The 20,728-nt window shown below is 40.8% G+C and overlaps 1 protein-coding gene across 3 annotated transcripts in view; it reads right to left on the bottom strand.

Moving 5' to 3' along the window:
* PRIM2 (DNA primase subunit 2) overlaps nucleotides 1–20,728 on the bottom strand; it is a 203,700-nt gene that overhangs the window by 137,664 nt on the left and 45,308 nt on the right. For all 3 annotated transcript variants that reach the window (XM_044291652.1, XM_044291653.1, XM_044291654.1), the window contains 2 exons: nucleotides 11,968–12,063; nucleotides 10,283–10,420 (listed from right to left, as the gene is read on the bottom strand). In XM_044291652.1, coding sequence (XP_044147587.1) covers nucleotides 10,283–10,420; nucleotides 11,968–12,063 — 234 coding nt within the window. The remainder of the gene's footprint in view (nucleotides 1–10,282; nucleotides 10,421–11,967; nucleotides 12,064–20,728) is intronic.

The following is a 20,728-nucleotide window of genomic DNA, read 5'->3' on the forward strand; positions in this document are numbered from 1 at the left end:
TTCACCTTTTCTGCGTCGCACAAAGACACGATGGTTGGAACCAAAGATCTCAAATTTGGACTCAGACCAAAGCACAGATTTCCACTGGTCTAATGTCGATTCCTTGTGTTCTTTCGCCCAAACAAGTCTCTTCTGCTTGTTGCCTGTCCTTAGCAGTGGTTTCCTAGCAGATATTCTACCATGAAGGCCTGATTCACACAGTCTCCTCTTAACAGTTGTTCTAGAGATGTGTCTGCTGCTAGAACTCTGTGTGGCATTGACCTGGTCTCTAATCTGAGCTGCTGTTAACCTGCGATTTCTGAGGCTGGTGACTCGGATGAACTTATCCTCCGCAGCAGAGGTGACTCTTAGTCTTCCTTTCCTGGGGCATCCGCATGTGAGCCAGTTTCTTTGTAGCGCTTGATGGTTTTTGTGACTGCACTTGGGGACACTTTCAAAGTTTTCCCAATTTTTCAGACTGACTGACCTTCATTTCTTAAAGTAATGATGGCCACTAGTTTTTCTTTACTTAGAATTTGTATTATGGCAAGAAAAAAGCAGCTAACAGTCTATTCAGTAGGACTATCAGCTGTGTATCCACCTGACTTCTCCACAACGCAACTGATGGTCCCAACCCCATTTATAAGGCAAGAACTCCCACTTATTAAACCTGACAGGGCACACCTGTGAAGTGAAAACCATTTCAGATGACTACCTCTTGAAGCTCATCAAGAGAATGCCAAGAGTGTGTAAAGCAGTAATCAAAGCAAAAGGTGGCCACTTTGAAGAACCTAGAATATTACATATTTTCAGTTTCACACTTTTTTATTATGTATATAATTCCACGTGTGTTAATTCATAGTTTTGATGCCTTCAGTGTGAATCTACAATTTTCATAGTGATGAAAATAAAGAAAACTCTTTGAATGAGAAGGTGTGTCCAAACTTTTGGTCTGTACTATATACATATACATATATATACACACACACATACATATACATACACACACCATACTAATATAGTGTTGGACCCCCTTTTGCCTTCAGAACTGCCTTAATTCTTAAGTCTACGTGGCATTTATTCAACAAGGTGCTGATAGCATTCTTTAGAAATGTTGGCCCATATTGATAGGATAGCATCTTGCAGTTGGAGATTTGAAGGATGCACATCCAGGGCACGAAGCTCCCGTTCCACCACATCCCAAAGATGCTCTATTGGGTTGAGATCTGGTGACTGTGGGGGCCATTTTAGTACAGTGAACTCATTGTCATGTTCAAGAAAGCAATTTGAAATGATCCGAGCTTTGTGACATGGTGCATTATCCTGCTGGAAGTAGCCATCAGAGGATGGGTACATGGTGGTCATAAAGGGATGGACATGGTCAGAAACAATGCTCAGGTAGCCCGTGGCATTTAAACGATGGCCAATTGGCACTAAAGGGCCTAAAGTGTGCCCAGAAAACATCCCCCACACCATTACACCACCACCAGCCTGCACAGTGGTAACAAGGCATGATGGATACATGTTCTCATTCTGTTTACGCCTAATTCGGACTCTACCATTTGAATGTCTCAACAGAAATCGAGACTGATCAGACCAGGCAACATTTTTCCAGTCTTCAACAGTCCAATTTAGGTGAGCTTGTGCAAATTGTAGCCTCTTTTTCCTATTTGTAGTGGAGATGAGTAGTACCCGGTGGGGTCTTCTGCTGTTGTAGCCCACCTTTCTTTCCCATTCCGACATTCAGTTTGGAGTTCAGGAGATTGTCTTGACCAGGACCACAACCCTACATGCATTGAAGCAACTGCCATGTGATTGGTTGACTAGATAATCGCATTAATGAGAAATAGAACAGGTGTTCCTAATAATTCTTTAGGTGAGTGTATACACACCAGGATGGTACTATTGAAAAGTAGAACTCAATCCCGTGTGAAAGGTTTATCTGCCCAAAACAGAATTAAATCAAAAGTATGCAATCAATTTATATTTTTACACTGGAGAATCCAATCCAAATTTGCTCAGAAGGCCCTTCACTAGAGCCATTTAAAGGGACACTGTCAGCTGGATTTCACTTACTGAGCTATTAACATCACATCAGTCTCCACGATTTATAATAAAATATACTCATATTACTGCCCTGTGTCTTGTAATTTGTCTATAAAATAGCTTTTATTAATAAGCTAACCACCTCAATAAAAGGAGCCCAAGGGGCTGTCCCTCTGGCCGTTGGCGCCCAGCCGTGCCCATCATCTTGGAGCCCAGCAATGCCCCACTGTTAATTTATTCACTGCTCATTGCCGACGTAATGTTTTTGTTGCGCCCGAAATATCGCGCATTTCCGGGTTGAGCGAAGCTGGCGCATGCGCACTTCGTTCTGTGAGGCCAATGTCAGGACACCGCACAGGCGCTGACATGAGTGTCCACGGCGCATGTGTGAGATTTCAGGCGCAACAAACACATTACGTTAGCAAAATAGTAAATGCTAATGCCTCATTTGAGCCAATTATATCAAGGATCCCTCTGGTTATGTTTACATTTAGTCCCTTATATTACCCCCATCTATCCTATGTCAAGCGAGATGAAATGAGGGAATCCCAGCATTGATATAACAAGGATCACTCTAATCTTGTTGAAATGGAGTGGACGATCAAAATGGGCATCAAGAATACATAGATGGAATGAAGATGCCTGCTCCTCCTTTTAATACCATAGGTAGAGGCGGTCAACCCAGCAATGTATAGAAAAAGATGATGAGAGGCACGGATAGAAACAGAGTAGCAGCTCTCTCTTTATGGCTTGTAGCTGTTACGAGCACTGCCCTCACTCGCGCTGTAAAGCAAACAGCTGAGGAATGCGCTCAGATATGCGTGTCTCTCTAAGCTACACTAAAGAAACTTAGGGGGAGATTTATCAAAACTGGTGTAAAGGAAAACGGGCTTAGTTGCCCATAGCAATCAATCAGATTCCACTTTTTATTTTTCAGAGCTCCTTTTCAAAATGAAAGGTGGAATCTGATTGGTTGCTATGGGCAACTAAGCCCGTTTTCCTTTACACCAATCTGATTGGGGAGCTAAGCCATCTTCCTTTACAACAGGTTTGATAAATCTCCGCAATAGTTGCTATAGTCGTCCGCTAATAAATCACTTGTCTCCCTACACTGGCTCAATCCCTTTCTTCATCACCGGATGTAACAGGAGTCCTAACATTCCAGAAAACTGGAGATCTAACTAACATGGCAACATCGTGCTTGCCATCTCACTTGCATGGACAGCACCTTCGGCACTGGAGAACCATAAGGCGCTCGCCAAAATTCTAATATTTAAACAGTCCAGCCCACTAACTGGCCGACCAATGCAGCGGAAGACACCAGATGATGGAGGCGCCATGAACACGATCTACCCCCCTGGTGGTACTGCCGCTTTCACTTACCATGGGGGGCCAGAAAAGGAAGAAGTAGGAGGAGATTAGTCCTGTTGTGATATGGGACCTGAGGTGGATATTACATTAAATGGGGGACCATAACTGACACAAAAGATTATGTGGGCATTCCTCAGCTGTTTGTTTTACAGCGCGCAAAAACTATAAAAATATGGTATCTCTGTAATTGCACGGATATGCAGAATAAAGTTAACATGTCAGGTTTATTGCATAGGAAGTGCAGTAAAAACGAAAACTTTAAAACTGGTGGAAATGCGTTTTTTTTCACCAATTGTACACCATTTAAATAGAGCCATTAGAAAGTACAAGTTGTCCCACACAAATCCCTCATATGTTTATGTGAACAGAAAAATAAAGTTATGGCTTTGGGAAGGCAGGGAGTAAAAAAATAAAAATAAATAAATAAATTGCTTGGTCAGGAAGAAGTTAAAGGACAACAAGTTACCACAAAATGCAGCAAACTGCAGGCAGGATGTTATTCACAGCAGGAGTATCTGAGAAGATTGACATATGGTTTTATAGGAAAAGATTTAGTATAACTTGTGTATTCATTTAAAGGGAACCTGTCACCCAAAAATCGCCTATTAAGCTGTTTACAGTACCTTATAGTGCTGTATAGTCGTTTCCTGATGCACTTTTTGTTAGTTTTGCAGCATGTATGCTCAGTCAGAAATCGATGTTATATTCAGCTGCTGCCCCGTGCTTCAAGTCAGGCTTGAAGTCACGGGGGCAGCGGCCTCGGCGTCTTACATGGCCCTCTCCCCGCCCCCTGCCTCTGTGACTGACAGCCGAAATCAGATTCCGGGACCGCGCTCAACGGCCGCATGCGCAGTAAAGGGCGGCAGGAGCGCGGTCCCGGCTGCCGCGCGTACTACGCGCCGTCTTACTTTCGCCGCACTGCGCATGCGCCCGACATCCTGTATCAAACGCGCCCGCGCCCAGATGCCGGGCGCGTTTGATACAGGATGTCGGGCGCATGCGCAGTGCGGCGAAAGTAAGACGGCGCGTAGTACGCGCGGCAGCCGGGACCGCGCTCCTGCCGCCCTTTACTGCGCATGCGGCCGTTGAGCGCGGTCCCGGAATCTGATTTCGGCTGTCAGTCACAGAGGCAGGGGGCGGGGAGAGGGCCATGTAAGACGCCGAGGCCGCTGCCCCCGTGACTTCAAGCCTGACTTGAAGCACGGGGCAGCAGCTGAATATAACATCGATTTCTGACTGAGCATACATGCTGCAAAACTAACAAAAAGTGCATCAGGAAACGACTATACAGCACTATAAGGTACTGTAAACAGCTTAATAGGCGATTTTTGGGTGACAGGTTCCCTTTAAGCCTCACAAAGCTGCATAGATGTAAATATAAAAAAGTTATAGGGCTCAGAATATGACGATGCAAAGAAAAAAAAGTTTCAAAGTTTATATTTTTTTTATAAAGTATTAAAAGGATCCTGTCATTATGAAAATAAAATGTAAGCTACAGGCACCAAAATTACATGGTCATGAAGGGGTTAAAAGAAAATCCTATTACCCCAAAATGAAGCACAATCTGCAGGCAGCACGTTATACAGCAGGGGGAACTGAGAGGATTCATACATAAGGGATCATTTAGAAAACGAAACACTCCTAAATTAGGCATATTTCTGGCACAGATTGCGGCGCAAAAGGTCCTTTGCAGTGCAATCTGCAACTTTTCCCCGCTCACGCCAGGTCTAAAAAAGTGGGCATGTCTGGGTCGGGCCGGCAGACCCATCTCATTTACCATCATCTATGCCTGTTTTAGGCGTAGAAAATGGTCTAAATGTAAGACAGCTCGGCATGAGCCACTATGATAAACTTGGTGCATGTTTAGACTGCAAGGTCTACATTTTAGACAGGATTAATACATTTGGACCATGATGGTCAACAAAGCATTTGCATTATCTGATTATTTTTATTTTTTTTAACCCTTAGGTCCTTTAAAATGGTGCCCACTCACATGTGCAGCAGGCACCATAGCCGGTGGGTCTCTGCTGTTTCAAACAGCAGAGGCCCGCGGCTCATGTCTGTGATCAGGCATTTAACCCTTTAGATGCCATGGCCAAGCGCAACCACGGCATCTAAATATGGGTTAAGACGGCTTTCATATGAGGCGCATGGGGAAGCCGGTCCTTCTTTCTAAAAGACCGATCATATTAGAGCTGCAGTTCCTGCAAGTAGCAGGCCAACATATAATATCACCAGTCAGCTTATACTGTAGTTCTATGGACATATAGTATAAGCTGTAATAAATCTCAGTACTGCATATTTTAGGCTCCCAGAGTGGTTGCAAAAAAAAAAAAATATATATATATATATATATATAAATTTTAATCACCCTCCTTTCCCTAGAATACAATAATAAATAAAAATACATGTACATAAACAAAGAATATAAACATCATGGGTATTGTCGCATCCAAAAACCTCAGTACTATTAAATACAAAATATTTATCCCATACGACGAATGGTTTAACTGAATTAAAAATCAAAATGGCAGATTTTCAATTTTTCCATCACTTTTCTTATCCAAAAAAAGGGTTAATTACTCTTACCGGTAATTGTATTTTCCAATAGCCTCCACAATGGCACTCACAGGAGGCTGTCCCTGCCTCCCCAGGACAGGAAACAACATAGAAGCTCAAGTTTAAAAGGCCCCCTCCCTTTACCTGCTTCAGTTAATGACATAGGACTCATTAGTAATGCGACAAAAATGTATTTAAATATTCAGATAATACATTATCACATAATTATGTCACAGAACAAAATAAATGGGTTGGGAAACTCCAGTGCAGTTGTGGGGGCTATTGGAAAATCCAATTACCGGTAAGAGTAATTAACCCTTTTCCACAGCGCCTCCACAACGGCACTCACAGGAGGAGTAACACAGAAAAAACTATTTTTAGGGTGAGACTACCGCAGATAATACTTTTCTGCCAAAAGATAAATCATAGTTTTGGAGTACATCCAATTTGTAATGTCTAAAAAAATACTAGGGTTTGCCCAAGTGGCTGCCCTGCATATTTGATCCACAGATGCATATTCTGCCCATGAGGCAGAAATTGCCCTAGTAGAATGTCCCTTTGATAGTCTTGCTTGCTGCAGATCCTTTATGGTGACTCTGATACTGCAGAGGAAGATGGTCAGAGTTAGTATGTATCTTCTTACATTCAGATTATGATATTTCTTATCCAATTCTGAGGATGGATCTGCTGTCGATGGAATCTGGAAACAACTTTTGGCAAAAACATTGACGTATGCCTGAGAATAATGCTGTCTAAGACCATGAGGTAAGGTGGTCTGCAGGAAAAGGCTTTGATTTCCCCAACTCTTCTAGCCGATGTAATTGCCAATAAAAAGGTGGTTTTAAATGTCAGAAGTTTTAGAGGAATATTCTGTAAGGGTTCAAAGGGTGTATCCATTAGAACATCAAGCACCAGATTTAAATCTCGAGTTATATTAGAATGGACAAATAGAAATAGTCTCGTTGCCCCTTTTAGGAATCGTTTTATATGGGGTAGATCTTGTAGAACTTGCATCTGAGCCCTTTATCTAGACCTGCTAGTAGCAATTCCAGTATAATGGGAATATCCGGATCTCGATAGTGACACCATCTATTTCCTGCAAATTTTAAGAAGGCTTTCCATGTTCTTGTGTAGACCTTGGACGTTGTATCCTTTTTACTCAACAGAAGGGTGGATATTACAGGATCTGACAGACCCTTTTGTCTCAACATAGCTTGTTCAGTCTCCAAGCTGTTAGGTGTAATTGAGACACACATGGATGAGATACCGGACCCTGATGCAGTAGGCCTGGATATGATGGGAAAATCCAGAATTCCCCCACTACAAGGTCGGAAAGGAGGGGAAACCAGGATCTTTCGTGCCAAAAGGGTGCTATCAGAATCATCTGCACTTTTTCTTCTACCGCCTTCATCAGCACTCGGTATTAAACTGAAAGGTGAATACACATAAAGGAAGCCCTCTGGCCATGGGGCAGATAGAGCGTCCACAAACAACGGCTGATCCTTAAGAGGGAGCAGAATTTTTCTACCTGTTTGTTCTTTTGGTTTGCAAACAGGTCTATGACCGGGGTCCCCCCACTTTTTCGATATCTTATCAAATATATCGTGGTCTAGTGACCATTCCCCCTCTTTTAAATTCTCTCTGCCGAGATAGTCTGCTACTATGTTTTCTTTGCATTTGAGATGGATGGCCGTTAAAGAATTCAGGTTCTTTTCTGCCCATCGAAATATCTCCCCCGACAGATTTCGCAGAGCTCTGCTTTTTGTCCCTCCTTGGTTTAAATAGGCCACAGCAGTGGAATTTTTGGACATAATTTTTACATGTTGGGATTTTACAGTTGATTGGAGAGAGAGGAGTGTTTTGAAGATTGCAATCAGCTCTTTTAGATTTCAAGATGCTTCTGCCATTTTTTTACTCCAAACACCTTGTATTACCGGATCTTTGGTGTGGCCTCCCATCCGCAATTGCTGGCATCGGTAGAAATAACAGAAATAACAGACTTGATTTGTGCGTCTGAAGATTTTTTTCTTATTTTCCACCACAGGAGAGAAACTGCTTTACCTTTAAAGGAACTTTTATCCTCTTGTGTAGGGTATTCCGATTTCCATCCCAGTTCTCCAGGAGAAATGATTGTAGTAGTCTTGTGTGGTGGTGGGCCCACCGCACTGCTGGAATTGTTGACGGCAAATGGCCTAAAAGAGTCATGTTGTCTCTGAAGGATACTGTTCTGGACTTGCAAAACAGAGAGACCTTTTGAGATGGAGGTAAAAAAAGACATGAGATTGTATGAGTTTAACTTGACCCCCAAAAATACTCTCTCTCTGATGGGAACTAAGTCAGACTTTTCTTTGTTTAGTAACCAGCTCAATTCTCGCAACTGCTTTTGAACCATCTGTAGATGTAACTGGAGAATTTAGAAGGACAGAGCTGCAATCAAAAAAATTATCCAGATACCGAACGATTAAGATACCCTGAAGTTGAAAGTGACTCGTCACTTCTGCCATGATCTTTGAAAAAATTCTGGGGGCTGAGGACAACCCGAAGGGATTGCCATCTTCCAGAGATGTCTTTACTCCTCTGATCTGATCCTTTTTTGGCTCCAAAAGAACCGTCTTTGTTGAAAAAAAAAAAAAGTCTGAAGGAAAGCCTTTCTTCCTGTCTGATGCCTTCTCCAAAACGTCATCTAAGGCTAAATCAAACAACTTATCTCCCTCTTCCAGTTGAGCCTAACAGTTTTTTTTTGTCACCTCACAAAAAATTATCAAAAAGTCGTATGTACCCCAAAATGGGAGCAATAATAATGTCACCTCATTCTGTAAAAAACAAGCCCTGAAGAAAAATGAAAACAATATGGCTAAGAAAATTGTGTAAAACGTAAAAAAATAAAAAGACATAGTTGGTATCCTTGAGTCTTTAATGACCGGATCTATAAAAATATCACATGATCTACCCCTTCAAGTAAACGGTATTTATAAATAAAAAATATAAAATTGAAAAATGACAGATTTTTTTGTGTGACTTCACCTGCCAAAAAATGAGATAAATAGCATCCAGAAAGCCAAATGTACCCCAAAATGGTGCCAATAAAAACTACAGCTTGTTCGCACAAAATAAGCCCTCACACTTCTCATTCAAAATCCAGATGCCACTCCTCTTCTGAGCCCTAGAGTATCCCCAAATAACAGTTTACGACTACAGTTGGGGTCTTACTGTATTCAGGAGAAAGTGGGTAGCAAGTTGTGTGTGTGTCGAGGGGAGGGAATATTCTCCTGTTATCTTTTGTGAAAAAGAAAGTTTGGGCCTAAAGCACCATTTTCTTGTAAAATTTAAATTCAAAGTTTAGTATTTAATTTTTACAGCCAAGCATTAAAAATTCTATGAAACACCTGTTGAGTGAAGTCCTTGCTACACCCTTCAAAAATTCCCTGGGTGGTGTAGTTTACAAAATTTGGTCACTTTTTGGGGGTTTTCACTGTGTGGATACCTCAGTGTCTCTTCAAATGCAACATGGTGCCCAAAGACCATTCCAGCAAAATCTGCCCTCCAAAAACCATATGGCGCTCTTTGCCTTCTGTGCCCTGTCATGTTCCCAAACAGCGGTATACAACCACATATGGGGTGTTTATGAAAACTGCAGAATCAGGGTTATAAATATTAAGGTTTGTTTTGTTGTTAGCCCTTGATGTGCTCCAGGAAAAAATGAATTAAAATGGAAAATCTGCAAAAAAGTGAAATTTTTTAAAATTTCACCTATTTTGCATTAATTCCTATAGAATACCTAAAGGGTTAACAACATTTCTGAAACCAGTTTTAAATAGATTCTAAAATGGTGTAGTTTCTAAAATGAGGTCATTTATGGCTTGGTTCTATTATGTAAGCCCCACAAAGTGACTCCAGAACTGAACTGGTCCTTAAAAAAGTTGACTGGAAATTTTCCTAAAAATTTCAAAAAACTGCTTCTAAAATTCTAAATCTTCTAAAGTCCTAAAATAATAAAATTACATTACAAAAATGATGCCAACATGAAGACATGTGAGGAATGTTAATTAATGAATATCTTAAAAGCAGAGAGATTAAAATTTGAAAACGTATAGAACGTATATACCATTTACGTAGTACAATGTGTCACGAGAAAGTTTCTGAATGGCTTGGATAAGTAAAAGCGTTCCAAAGTTATTACCACATAAAGTGACATGTCAGATTAGCCAAATTAGGCCTGGTCAGGAAGGGGGTAAATGACTTTTAGATTTTAAACAGAAAGAACACCATGATTGACCTATACATGCTCAGAGTTTCACTCTAAAAGAGAAATGATAATTTAACTTACAGCAAGAGCTTTGGAAAGCCTGGTCCTGAAGTCATTCAAGATTAAGGTAATTATATCCTTGTGTGGAATGAAAGCATACCCTTTAGAGAGGAACACTTTCCGTGGACGCACCAAGTCAAGGGCAGCTTGAAAGGGAACCTTAAAATAAGTAAAATACATCACAATTTTTTTTTTAAACAAAATCCTGTAAACAAATCACTATAGGTATAGTAGATATAGACCTGAGGCCTCGGTGAGCCTTAAAGGGTTGTTTCACTTTAGCAAATGGCATTTCTCATGTAGAGAAAGTGAATACCAGGCACTGACTAATGTATTGTTATTATCCATATTGCTTCCTTTGCTGGCTTCATTCATTTTTCCATCACATTATACACTGCTCGTTTCCAGGGGTTATGACCACCCCGCAATCCAGCAACAGTGACCATGCTTGCACACTATAAGCGCATCAGCCTCACTGGTGGCTAGGACAATGGGAATGTACAATGTAATGAAAAAAAATTAATCAAGCCAGCAAAGGAGGCAATATGGACAATCACAATACATTAAGTGCCTTGTATTACCTTTGCCTTTGCGATAAATGCTATTTGGTAAAGTGAGACAACCCCTTTAAGGGAATTGATATACAGTGCTATACGTAGTACAGCAGCCCAGAATAAGCCGCACTCCTGCTCTAAAGGCTGGCCACAAGCACCAATCTGGGACATTTACCCCATCATATACAGCACCCCATCATCTAATTGGTTTAAACAGAGGGAGCTCCCTCTGCTTCTGATTGGCACCCCACAAATGAGATTATGCGGTGCCGACATCTGTGCATGCAGCCTAATGAAGGCACCAGGCCGGCTCTCTCGTGCAGCCTACTGGTGGATGTCAATATAGCACTGACCGTAAAATATACTGCACTGCATGAACAGTGCATTGTATTTTACAAATGATCAAAACATTGCCTATTATAGTCCCCTTGTGGGACTATTAATTTGCTAAAAAGAAAAAAATAAATTTAAAAAGTTTTGTTAAATTAAAAAAATGCTAAAAATCTTTTCCTACTGGAATTTTTTTTTTTTTTAAATATGCAAAAATAAAAAAACGCTATATATTTGGTATTGTAAAATGCCAGCTCCAATACAACTTTGTAGAAATGAGAAAAAAAAAAAAAACGTTATTGGTTTTGGAACGCAAATTGTTATTTTTTTTTTTACCAAGTAATCATGTTATTTAGCAGAAAAATTTACGCTGCAAAATTTAGAACGTGGTATTATTTCAGTTTTTTCACATCCACCTCCCAGAAAGTTATTAATGGCAATAAACTATGTGTATGACAGAATTATGGCACCATTAAACACTGGATATTCAGGGCAACTCTGAAAAAGACTAGAAAACATGGCTGATTTCTCCCAAAAACTGCCCCATTGTCAATGGGTTGTGTCTGCTATTGCTCCATTGAAGTGAATGGATTAAGAAGAAAACTTCAATGGAGCAATTATCCTGTGCAATCCCTTTAACTACTTCAGGTAGCAGGTAACATTACATGGATGTCAAAGGATTTTAAGACCTATAACACTAAATAACTACATAATATAAAAATCACAGATGGCAAGTTTTAAAAAACGCTTTGTGCTGCATATTTTACAGTCTGTCCTAGAGGGATCAGCTTGAAGAAAGTCTGAGGTAACAAAAAAACCTACTTTGTAAAATTCACAGTCTTCCAATTTAGTTTTACTCAGGCCAAACGTAGAGCTCATCAGATCTTCCTGATGCAACTTTTTTTCTTCTTCACTTATCTAGAAGAAATTCATGGCATTCATTGAAATTATTCCAAAAGACTTTAAAACACATAGGGTAACATTTACTACTGGAGCTGAACAAAGTCTCTTTTTATGCACAATAAATCCACCAAAAAGAATAACCCCCTACATCAAACTCGCCCATTTATGTTTCAACACTGGCAGTGTGGCTTAGGCTACTTCCACACAGTTTTAGTTTTCCGGTATTGAGATCTGTCAGAGGGGGCTCTGTATTGGAAAAAAATGATTCTGTTTTGTCCCCATTTATTGCCAATGGGGACAAAACTGAACCAAACCGAACGGAATGCTCCAAAATACATTCAGTTCTCATACCGGAGAGCAAACCGCAGCATGTCGTAGTTTGCTTTTAGTCCTGGCATGCACAATGGGGAGGGATCAGTTTTCTCTGACACAATAGAAAACAGATCCGTTCCCCATGGACTTTCAATGCAGTTCATGACGGCTATGTTAAAGATAATACAACAGAGTCCGTTCATAACGGAAGAGTTTTTTTGCTGAGCCCTGCCGGGTCCAGCAAAAAGGCTAGTGTGAAAGTAGCCTTAAGATGTGCTCCAAAACAATGCAAAAATTTGGTACAAAGTAAGGCAATCAACAGTTGGTGTAAAGTCAGACAGAAGTTTCTAGCCATGCACCAGATTTAGCATCCAGCCGGCGCGCCACCGTGATACATTTGGATCATCTTTAGACAGTTTGGCTAAAATTTAGACAGCTTAAGTAAATCTGCATCTATATTCAATATATAAATTTCTATTATACATATTTCAGGCCAGGCTGAGAAACATGCTGGGGGAAATTTATCAAAAGTGGTGTAAAGTAGAATTGACTTAGTTGTCCATAGCAACCAATCAGATTACACCTTTCATTTCCCCAAAAGAGTTCAGAAAAAATGAAAGGTGGAATCTGATTGGCTGCCATGAGTAACTAAGGCTACTTTCACACTAGCATTTCAGCTGGATCCGGCAGGGCTCAGCAAAAACAATTACGTTACTGATAATACAACCATCTGCATCCGGTTGTATTATCTTTAACATCGCCAAGACTGATTTGTCATAAACTGCATTGAAAGTAAATGGAGGACGGATCAGTTTTCTATTGTGTCAGAGAAAACTAATCCATCCCCATTGACTTACATTGGGGGTCATGACGGATCCTTCTTGCTCCACATCCCAGGACGGAAAGCAAACTACAACATGTTGCGGTTTGATCTCCGGTATGGGAACGCAACTAAACGGAACAGAATGCATTTTGGAGCATTCTGTTCAGTTTTGTCCCCATTGACAATGAATAGGGACAAAACTGAAGAGTTTTCTTTTTCCAGTACCGAGCCCCTATGACCGATCTCAATACCGGAAAACTAAAACGCTAGTGTGAAAGTAGCTTAAGCCAGTTTTCCTTTACACCAGCTTTGATAAATCTCCCCTATCCTTTGCACAAATTCACATACCACTGCAAATCTAGCCATGTGTTATTAGGTCAGGTAGTGATTCCCAAAGCTGCTTTGTACTGAAATATAATACATACATGGAAGAAATAGCTGGCAAGTCGGTAGACGCTCATTTTTACAAAGCAAATTGTATTTCACATTGTCAGAAAGAGTTCATTACATTTAGAAAAGACTCATCTATTACACGTTCCCCCGCATTCATGAATATTTTACTGGTGTGCAGTGATTAAGAAAGTGCGACACAAAGCAATTATCCGATAGGATCAGTGAGGAAGGATAATGAGAATCCCCACTATGGGGGAAAAAATAATAATCACTAGTGGTGGAATTAAACATGTCAGAACATGTGCATGTCTTTCAACACAGGGAAAAAAAACACCCATGCTTCTTCCACCCGAGTGACATGGAACGAGTCTTTTCTGTGAAAAATGGGAATTTGTGCATGTAAATGTGAATCAGTTTTATATGCAACTGCCTTCAGTGTTTGTTTTGTCTATCCAGATTGCATCAGTTTTTATGAACTTATATTTTTTTTTACACGCAGTGTCATCTCCTAGCAACCATCAGCGAAAAATGGATAGCTCACAGACGCCGTCTGTATGCTGTTACTGCTGTTTCACTAACCCACTGACTAGAAAGGATCAGTTCCGACAGAACATGCTGTGATTTTTCCTGAACGGACAGACCTAGGCTACATGCACAACACCGTATGTGTTTTGCTGTCCGCAAAAAAAAACGGGTGACTTTTTTTTTTTGGATCCATTGTTACAACGGACCATGCCTAAAACGGACAATATAGGACAAGTTCTATTTTCATTTTTTTGCTGGGCTACAAAACGGACCTACGGATGCAGATAGCACACAGTGTGCTGTCCGCATTTTTTGCGGACCCATTGAAATGAATGGGTCCACATCCTATCCGCAAAAAAAAAAAAAAAAAAAAAAGACACAGAAACAAAATACGTTTGTGTGCATGGAGCCTTACATGTATGTATATACACATTGAGATGTATGGGCCCGGGTTCAGACTGGGCAAGCTCTGTTGTAAAAACGGATTGCATCTGGACGGAAATATCATCCATGCAAACGTAACCTTACTGTAGCATTCCTGAAAAAAAAATATATTTTAAATACTATTTCTTACTGAGAAATACCTGAAAGAAGCATCCACCTGAGATTCATTATTGAATTGGGTGGGTCGGTGAAAGTCATTACTAGTCATTTACAAATTTAGTAGCCACCACCTGATCAATATAAGCTCATGGTGACCTATTTGGTAACCAGGACATGTGTGCGCCCATAAATCTGCAAGAATTTCCATGTGGATTTATGAATGTTTCTGCACCATGACCGCACCAAAAGCCGCAATTTCTAACAGAGGTTTTTGGTGCAGATTTGAGGTGGTTTTTCTGCAGATCTCACCCTTTTATTAGAAAAGGGTGAAATCCGTACCTAAAACTGCAAACATAACTGACATGCTGCGGATTTGGAAATCTGCACGACAGGTAAATTTGCACAAAGAAAAAATCCGAAAGGTGTACATGAGATGTGTAATCTACTTTACTTGTACTGTGCTGCGGTTTTCCCACACGGGAATCCTTGCTGGGGGAAGGGAAAAAAAAAAAAAAAAAAAAAAAAAAAAAAAAAAAAAAAAAAAAAAAACATATCCCACACCGTGTGCAGGTGGCCTCACACATGCTATAGCGCTGCTGCGCAGCCTAGTATCACAGAACATGGCACACTCTGCTCTCAGCGCGCCATGTTCCCTCAGCAGCACAGGGGAGAAGGAAGCAGGATCCTCCCTCCCCCTGTGCTGCTGCCACCAATGAGAGAAGAGAGGGGCGGAGGATGGGAGGAACTGTGGCCACTGCGCCACCAATGAAAAATACTTCCACAGATACAGGAGGCAGGTGCCGGCGGCAGAATCACATAGCCAACACCCGGCCTCTGACAAGGCGCTGCGATCTGCGGCAGTTAACCCCTCAGGTACGGCACCCGAAGGGTTAACTGCCACTGATCGAAGCTTCTTGTCATAGGAGGTCGAGTACCGGCTATGCGATTCTGCCGTAGGCACCAGCCTCCTGTATATCATTGGAGGCAGTGGCCACAGGGTCCCCTCCACCCTCTTCATTGGTGGTGCAGTGGCGATTCTGATCGGAGCCCCAGCAGTGAAGTTGCGGGGCTCCCATCAGTTACCATGGCAGCAAGGATGCTACTGAAGCCCTGGCTGCCATGGTAAGCTCCCTGCTGCTGTGTGCACAAAGCACAGGGACAGTGTAAAGTCCCATTCACCCTTATACATCTCTATTAAGGTGAATAGGACTATGGATTAAAAGATCCCAGGTTCTAAATATTTATAAAAAGTAAAAATAAATAAAAATATTAACCTTTCATGACCAAGGGTCATTGATGCTCTAGTGTCCACGTCAAAATTTACAAATCTGACATGCATCACTTTATGTGGTAAAAGTTTTGGAACACTTATTTATCCAAGCCATTTTTATTTTTTTCTCGTGACACATTGTACTTCATGATATATTCCACCTTTATTTATGAAAAATTCACCGCTTTTAAAACAAAGCGATACCTCATAAAATATTTATTACTTAACATTTTTCCATATGTCTACTTTATGTTAGCATCATTTTGTAAATGTAATTTTTATTTTTTTAGGACATTAGAAAGCTTAGAAGCAATTCTTAAAAAGTGGGTTTTGGAAATTTTCTTAAAAATTTTAAGTACCAGTTCAGGTCTGAAGTCACTCTGCAGGGCTTATATATTGAAAACCCCCCCATAAATGACCTCATTTGAGTAACTTGAGGGGTGTAGGTTCTACAAACTGATTTTTACAAACTATGTTAACCCTTTAGGTGTTCCACAAGAATTAAAGGAAAATGGAGATTACATTTTAAAATTTCACTTTTTGGGCAGATTTTCCATTTTAATACATTTCTTTCATTAACACATTGAGGGTTAACAGCCAAACAAAACAATATTCATTACCCCGATTCTGCAGTTTACAGAGAAAATCCACATGTGGTTGTAAACTGATGTAAGGGCACACAGCAGGGAGCAGAAGGAAAGGAGCGCCATATGGTTTTTGGAAGGCAGATTTTGCTGGATAGGTTTTTAGATGCCATGACCCATTTAAAGCCCCCTTATGCACCTTTACAGTAGAAACTCCCAAAAAGTGGCCCCATTTTGGAAACTAGGGAATAATGTGCCAGTTATTACCACCCAAATGAAGTTTACCTCCTTTTCTTCTCACTAATAGAGCTTTCATTTGGTGGTATTTCATTGCTGCTGACATTTTTACTTTTTTTGTTATTAAACGAAATTTAACAAAATTTTTGCAAAAAGAATGACATTTTTCACTTTCAGTTGTAAGTTTTTTTTTTACAAAAACGACATCTATATATAAATTTTTCTCTAAATTCAGTGTTCTACATGTCTTTGATTTAAAAAAAAAAAATGTTTGGGTAAAAAAATAAAAAATGGTTTGGATAAAAGTTATAACGTTTACAAACTATGGTACAAAAATGTGAATTTCCGCTTTTTGAAGCAGCTCTGACTTTCTGAGCACCTGTCATGTTTCCTGAGGTTCTACAATGCCCAGATAGAAGAAAAACCCCACAAATGACCCCATTTCAGAAAGTAGACACCTAAGGTATTCGCTGATGGGCATAGTGAGTTCATAGAACTTTTTATTTTTTGTCACAAGTTAGCGGAAAAAGATTTTTTTATTTTATTTTTTTCCTTACAAAGTCTCATATTCCACTAACTTGTGACAAAAAATAAAAACTTCCATGAACTCACTATGCCCATCACGAAATACCTTGGGGTGTCTTCTTTCCAAAATGGGGTCACTTGTGGGGTAGTTATACTGCCCTGGCTTTTTAGGGGCCCTAATGCGTGAGAAGTAGTTTGAAATCAAAATGTGTAAAAAAAAGCCCTGTGAAATCCTAAAGGTGCTCTTTGGAATGTTGGCCCCTTTGCCCACCTTGGCTGCAAAAAAAGTGTCACACGTGGTATCTCCGTACTCAGGAGAAGTTGGGGAATGTGTTTTAGGATGTCATTTTACATATACCCATGCTGGGTGAGAGAAATTTCTCGGCAAAAGACAACTTTTCCCATTTTGTTACACAAAGTTGGCATTTGACCAACATTTATCTCACCCAGCATGGCTATATGTAAAAAGACACCCCAAAACACATTGCCCAACTTCTCTTGAGTATGGCAATACCACATGTGTGACACTTTTTTGCAGCCTACATGCGCAAAGGGCCCAAATTCCTTTTAGGAGGGCATTTTTAGACATTTGGATTCCAGACTTCTTCTCACGCTTCAGGGCCCCTCTAAAATGCCAGGGCAGTATAAATACCCCACATGTGACCCCATTTTGGAAAGAAGACACCCCAAGGTATTCAATAAGGGGCATGGCGTGTTCAGAGAAGATTTTTTTTTTTTGGGCAAAAGTTAGGGGAAATTTTTTTTTTTGTTGTTTTTCGCACAAAGTCTACCTTTCCGCTAACTTGGGACAAAAAGTTAAATCTTTCATGGACTCAATATGCCCCTCAGCGAATACCTTGGGGTGTCTTCTTTCCGAAATGGGGTCACATGTGGGGTATTTATACTGCCCTGGCATTTTAGGGGCCCTAAAACATGAGAAGAAGTCTGGAATATAAATGTCTAAAAAATTTTACCCATTTGGATTCCGTGAGGGGTATGGTGAGTTCATGTGAGATTTTATTTTTTGACACAAGTTAGTGGAATATAAGACTTTGTAAGAAAAAACAAAAAACAAAATCAATTTCCGCTAACTTGTGCCAAAAAATGTCTAAATGGAGCCTTACAGGGGGGTGATCAATGACAGGGGGTGATCAATGACAGGGGGGTGATCAGGGAGTCTATATGGGGTGATCACAGGTTAATAAGGGGTTAATAAGTGACAGAAGGGGGGGTGTAGTGTAGTGCTTGGTGCTACTTTAGTGAGCTGCCTGTGTCCTCTGGTGGTCGATCCAAGCAAAAAGGACCACCAGAGGACCAGGTAGCAGGTATATTAGACGGCGTTATCAAAACATCGTCTAATATACCTGTTAGGGGTTATAAAAAAAAAAAAAAAAAATATCGCATCTACAGCCTGCCAGCGAACGATCGCCGCTGGCAGGCTGTAGATCAGCTCGCTTACCTGCAGTTCCTGTGAACGCGCGCTCGTTCACAGGAAATCTCGCGTCTCGCGAGATGACGCGTATATGCGTCACTGTGCCTGGGAGAGCCGCCCCCGGACCGCGATCCTGCGTTAGGCGGTCCGGAGGGTTGGTCACCTCCGGACCGCCTAACGGAGGGAATCGGTCACCTATTTTGAGCATATAAAACTGTTAACATAGCAATGTGCAATAAAGTACCTTCATTCCAGCATGTGTCTTCTTTCTTTTATTCAACTTTTCATTTAGATGAAAAAGCTATTTTTCTGAGATGCTAATTAAGCCTCAAGGTGCCCAGAGGGGTGTTATAACTCCACTTTAGTGCCCAGTAACGGCCCCCAGCAGTGCCCAGCCCGCCTTTCTTCCAAGCACAGCACGCCTCCTAAGAAATAAACTTACTCCCACATCCTTGCCAAACGGCGCCGCCCCCTCCACTACATCATGTAAATTATTCACCCCACCAACCTTGCGTCCTCCTTACTTGGCCTCTGAAATCCTGCGCAGTATCGCTGACTGCCTGCGCCTGTACGATACTCCGGCTCCTGAGGCAACAGCGCTCTGACTACATCACTGGGCTCGGCGCATGCCCACCGACACTATTGAGGCTGTTTCCCTCAGGAGCAGAAGTATCATAGCACATCAGAAAAATCGCTTTTTCATCTAAATGAAAAGTTGAATAAAAGAAAGAAGACACATGTGGTAATGAAGGTACTTTAGTGCACATTGCTATGTTAACAGTTTTATATGGTCAAAATAAGTGACAGATTCCCTTTAAGTTTTACACATATATATATTTTTTTTATTTAAAAAATGCTACTATGTTTTAGTGTCTCCATAGTACGAGAGCCATAGTTTTTTTTATTTTTTAGGCGATTGTCTTAAGTAGGGTATTATTTTTTACCGGATGAGGTGACATTTGGTACTATTTTGGGGGGCATCTGCTTTTTTAATCGCTTGGTGTTGCACTTTTTGTGATGTAAGGTGACAAAAATGGCTTTTTGGCACTGTTTAATTTTATTTTATTTTTTTACGGTGTTTACCTGAGGGGTTAGGTCATGTGATATTTTTATCGAGCATGTGGTTACAGACGTGGCAATACCCAATATGTACACTTTTTTTAATTTATTTTACTTTAACACAATAATAGCATATTTGAAATAAAAAAAATACGTTTTAGTGCCTCCATGTTCTGAGAGCTATATTTTTTTTTGCGATTTTCTTATGTAAGGTCTCATTTGTTTGTGGGATGAGGTGACTGTTTTATTGGTACCATTTTGTTTGAGATGCACCTTTTTCGATCACTGGGTGTTGCACTTTTTGTGATGTAAGGTGACAAAAAAGGCTTTTTTTGACACAGTTTTTATTTTACTTTTTTATGGCATTTATCGGACGGGGAGGATCATGTGATATATTTATAGAGCTGGTCGTTACGGACGTGGTGATACCCAATATGTCTAGTTATTCTAGGAAAGGGCATTTATTTTTAATTTATTTATTATTACTTTTATTATTTTCACTTTTTTTTTTTTTTTCTATTAAGTCTCACTTGGATCTTGAAGATCTAGTGGGGCTGATGGCTATTCTATACTTTGCAATGCTCTTGCATTGCAAATTATAGTACCATCAGATTTTCTGTAGAACGGTGCCGCTGCCATCAAATACAGCAGGTGGACCGCATCAGGGGCAGGGGGCACAGATGTGGGGGAAGACCACATCAGGCGCACAGTTGGCGGCCGGATACATGGGGGGGCCTCATCAGGGGCAGGCGGGGACAGAATGCACTGCCGCGATCCGATTGGTTAGTCTGCACTAAACTGTATGGTGCCCGTCACAGCAGTATGGCAGGGTCAGAAGCTTTAATCCAAGCGCTGCAAAAACCTTAAGGAGCTGCCATGACGTCTATACACATGCTAGCTGCACGGGGTATGTGCAGATAGAACGTATATGGCCGTATGGCAGTCGGGAAGGAATTAAGTATAAATCACCCCCTTTA

This window comes from Bufo gargarizans, chromosome 4 (assembly GCF_014858855.1).
Source record: "Bufo gargarizans isolate SCDJY-AF-19 chromosome 4, ASM1485885v1, whole genome shotgun sequence".
NCBI classification, from domain to species: Eukaryota; Metazoa; Chordata; class Amphibia; order Anura; family Bufonidae; genus Bufo; species Bufo gargarizans.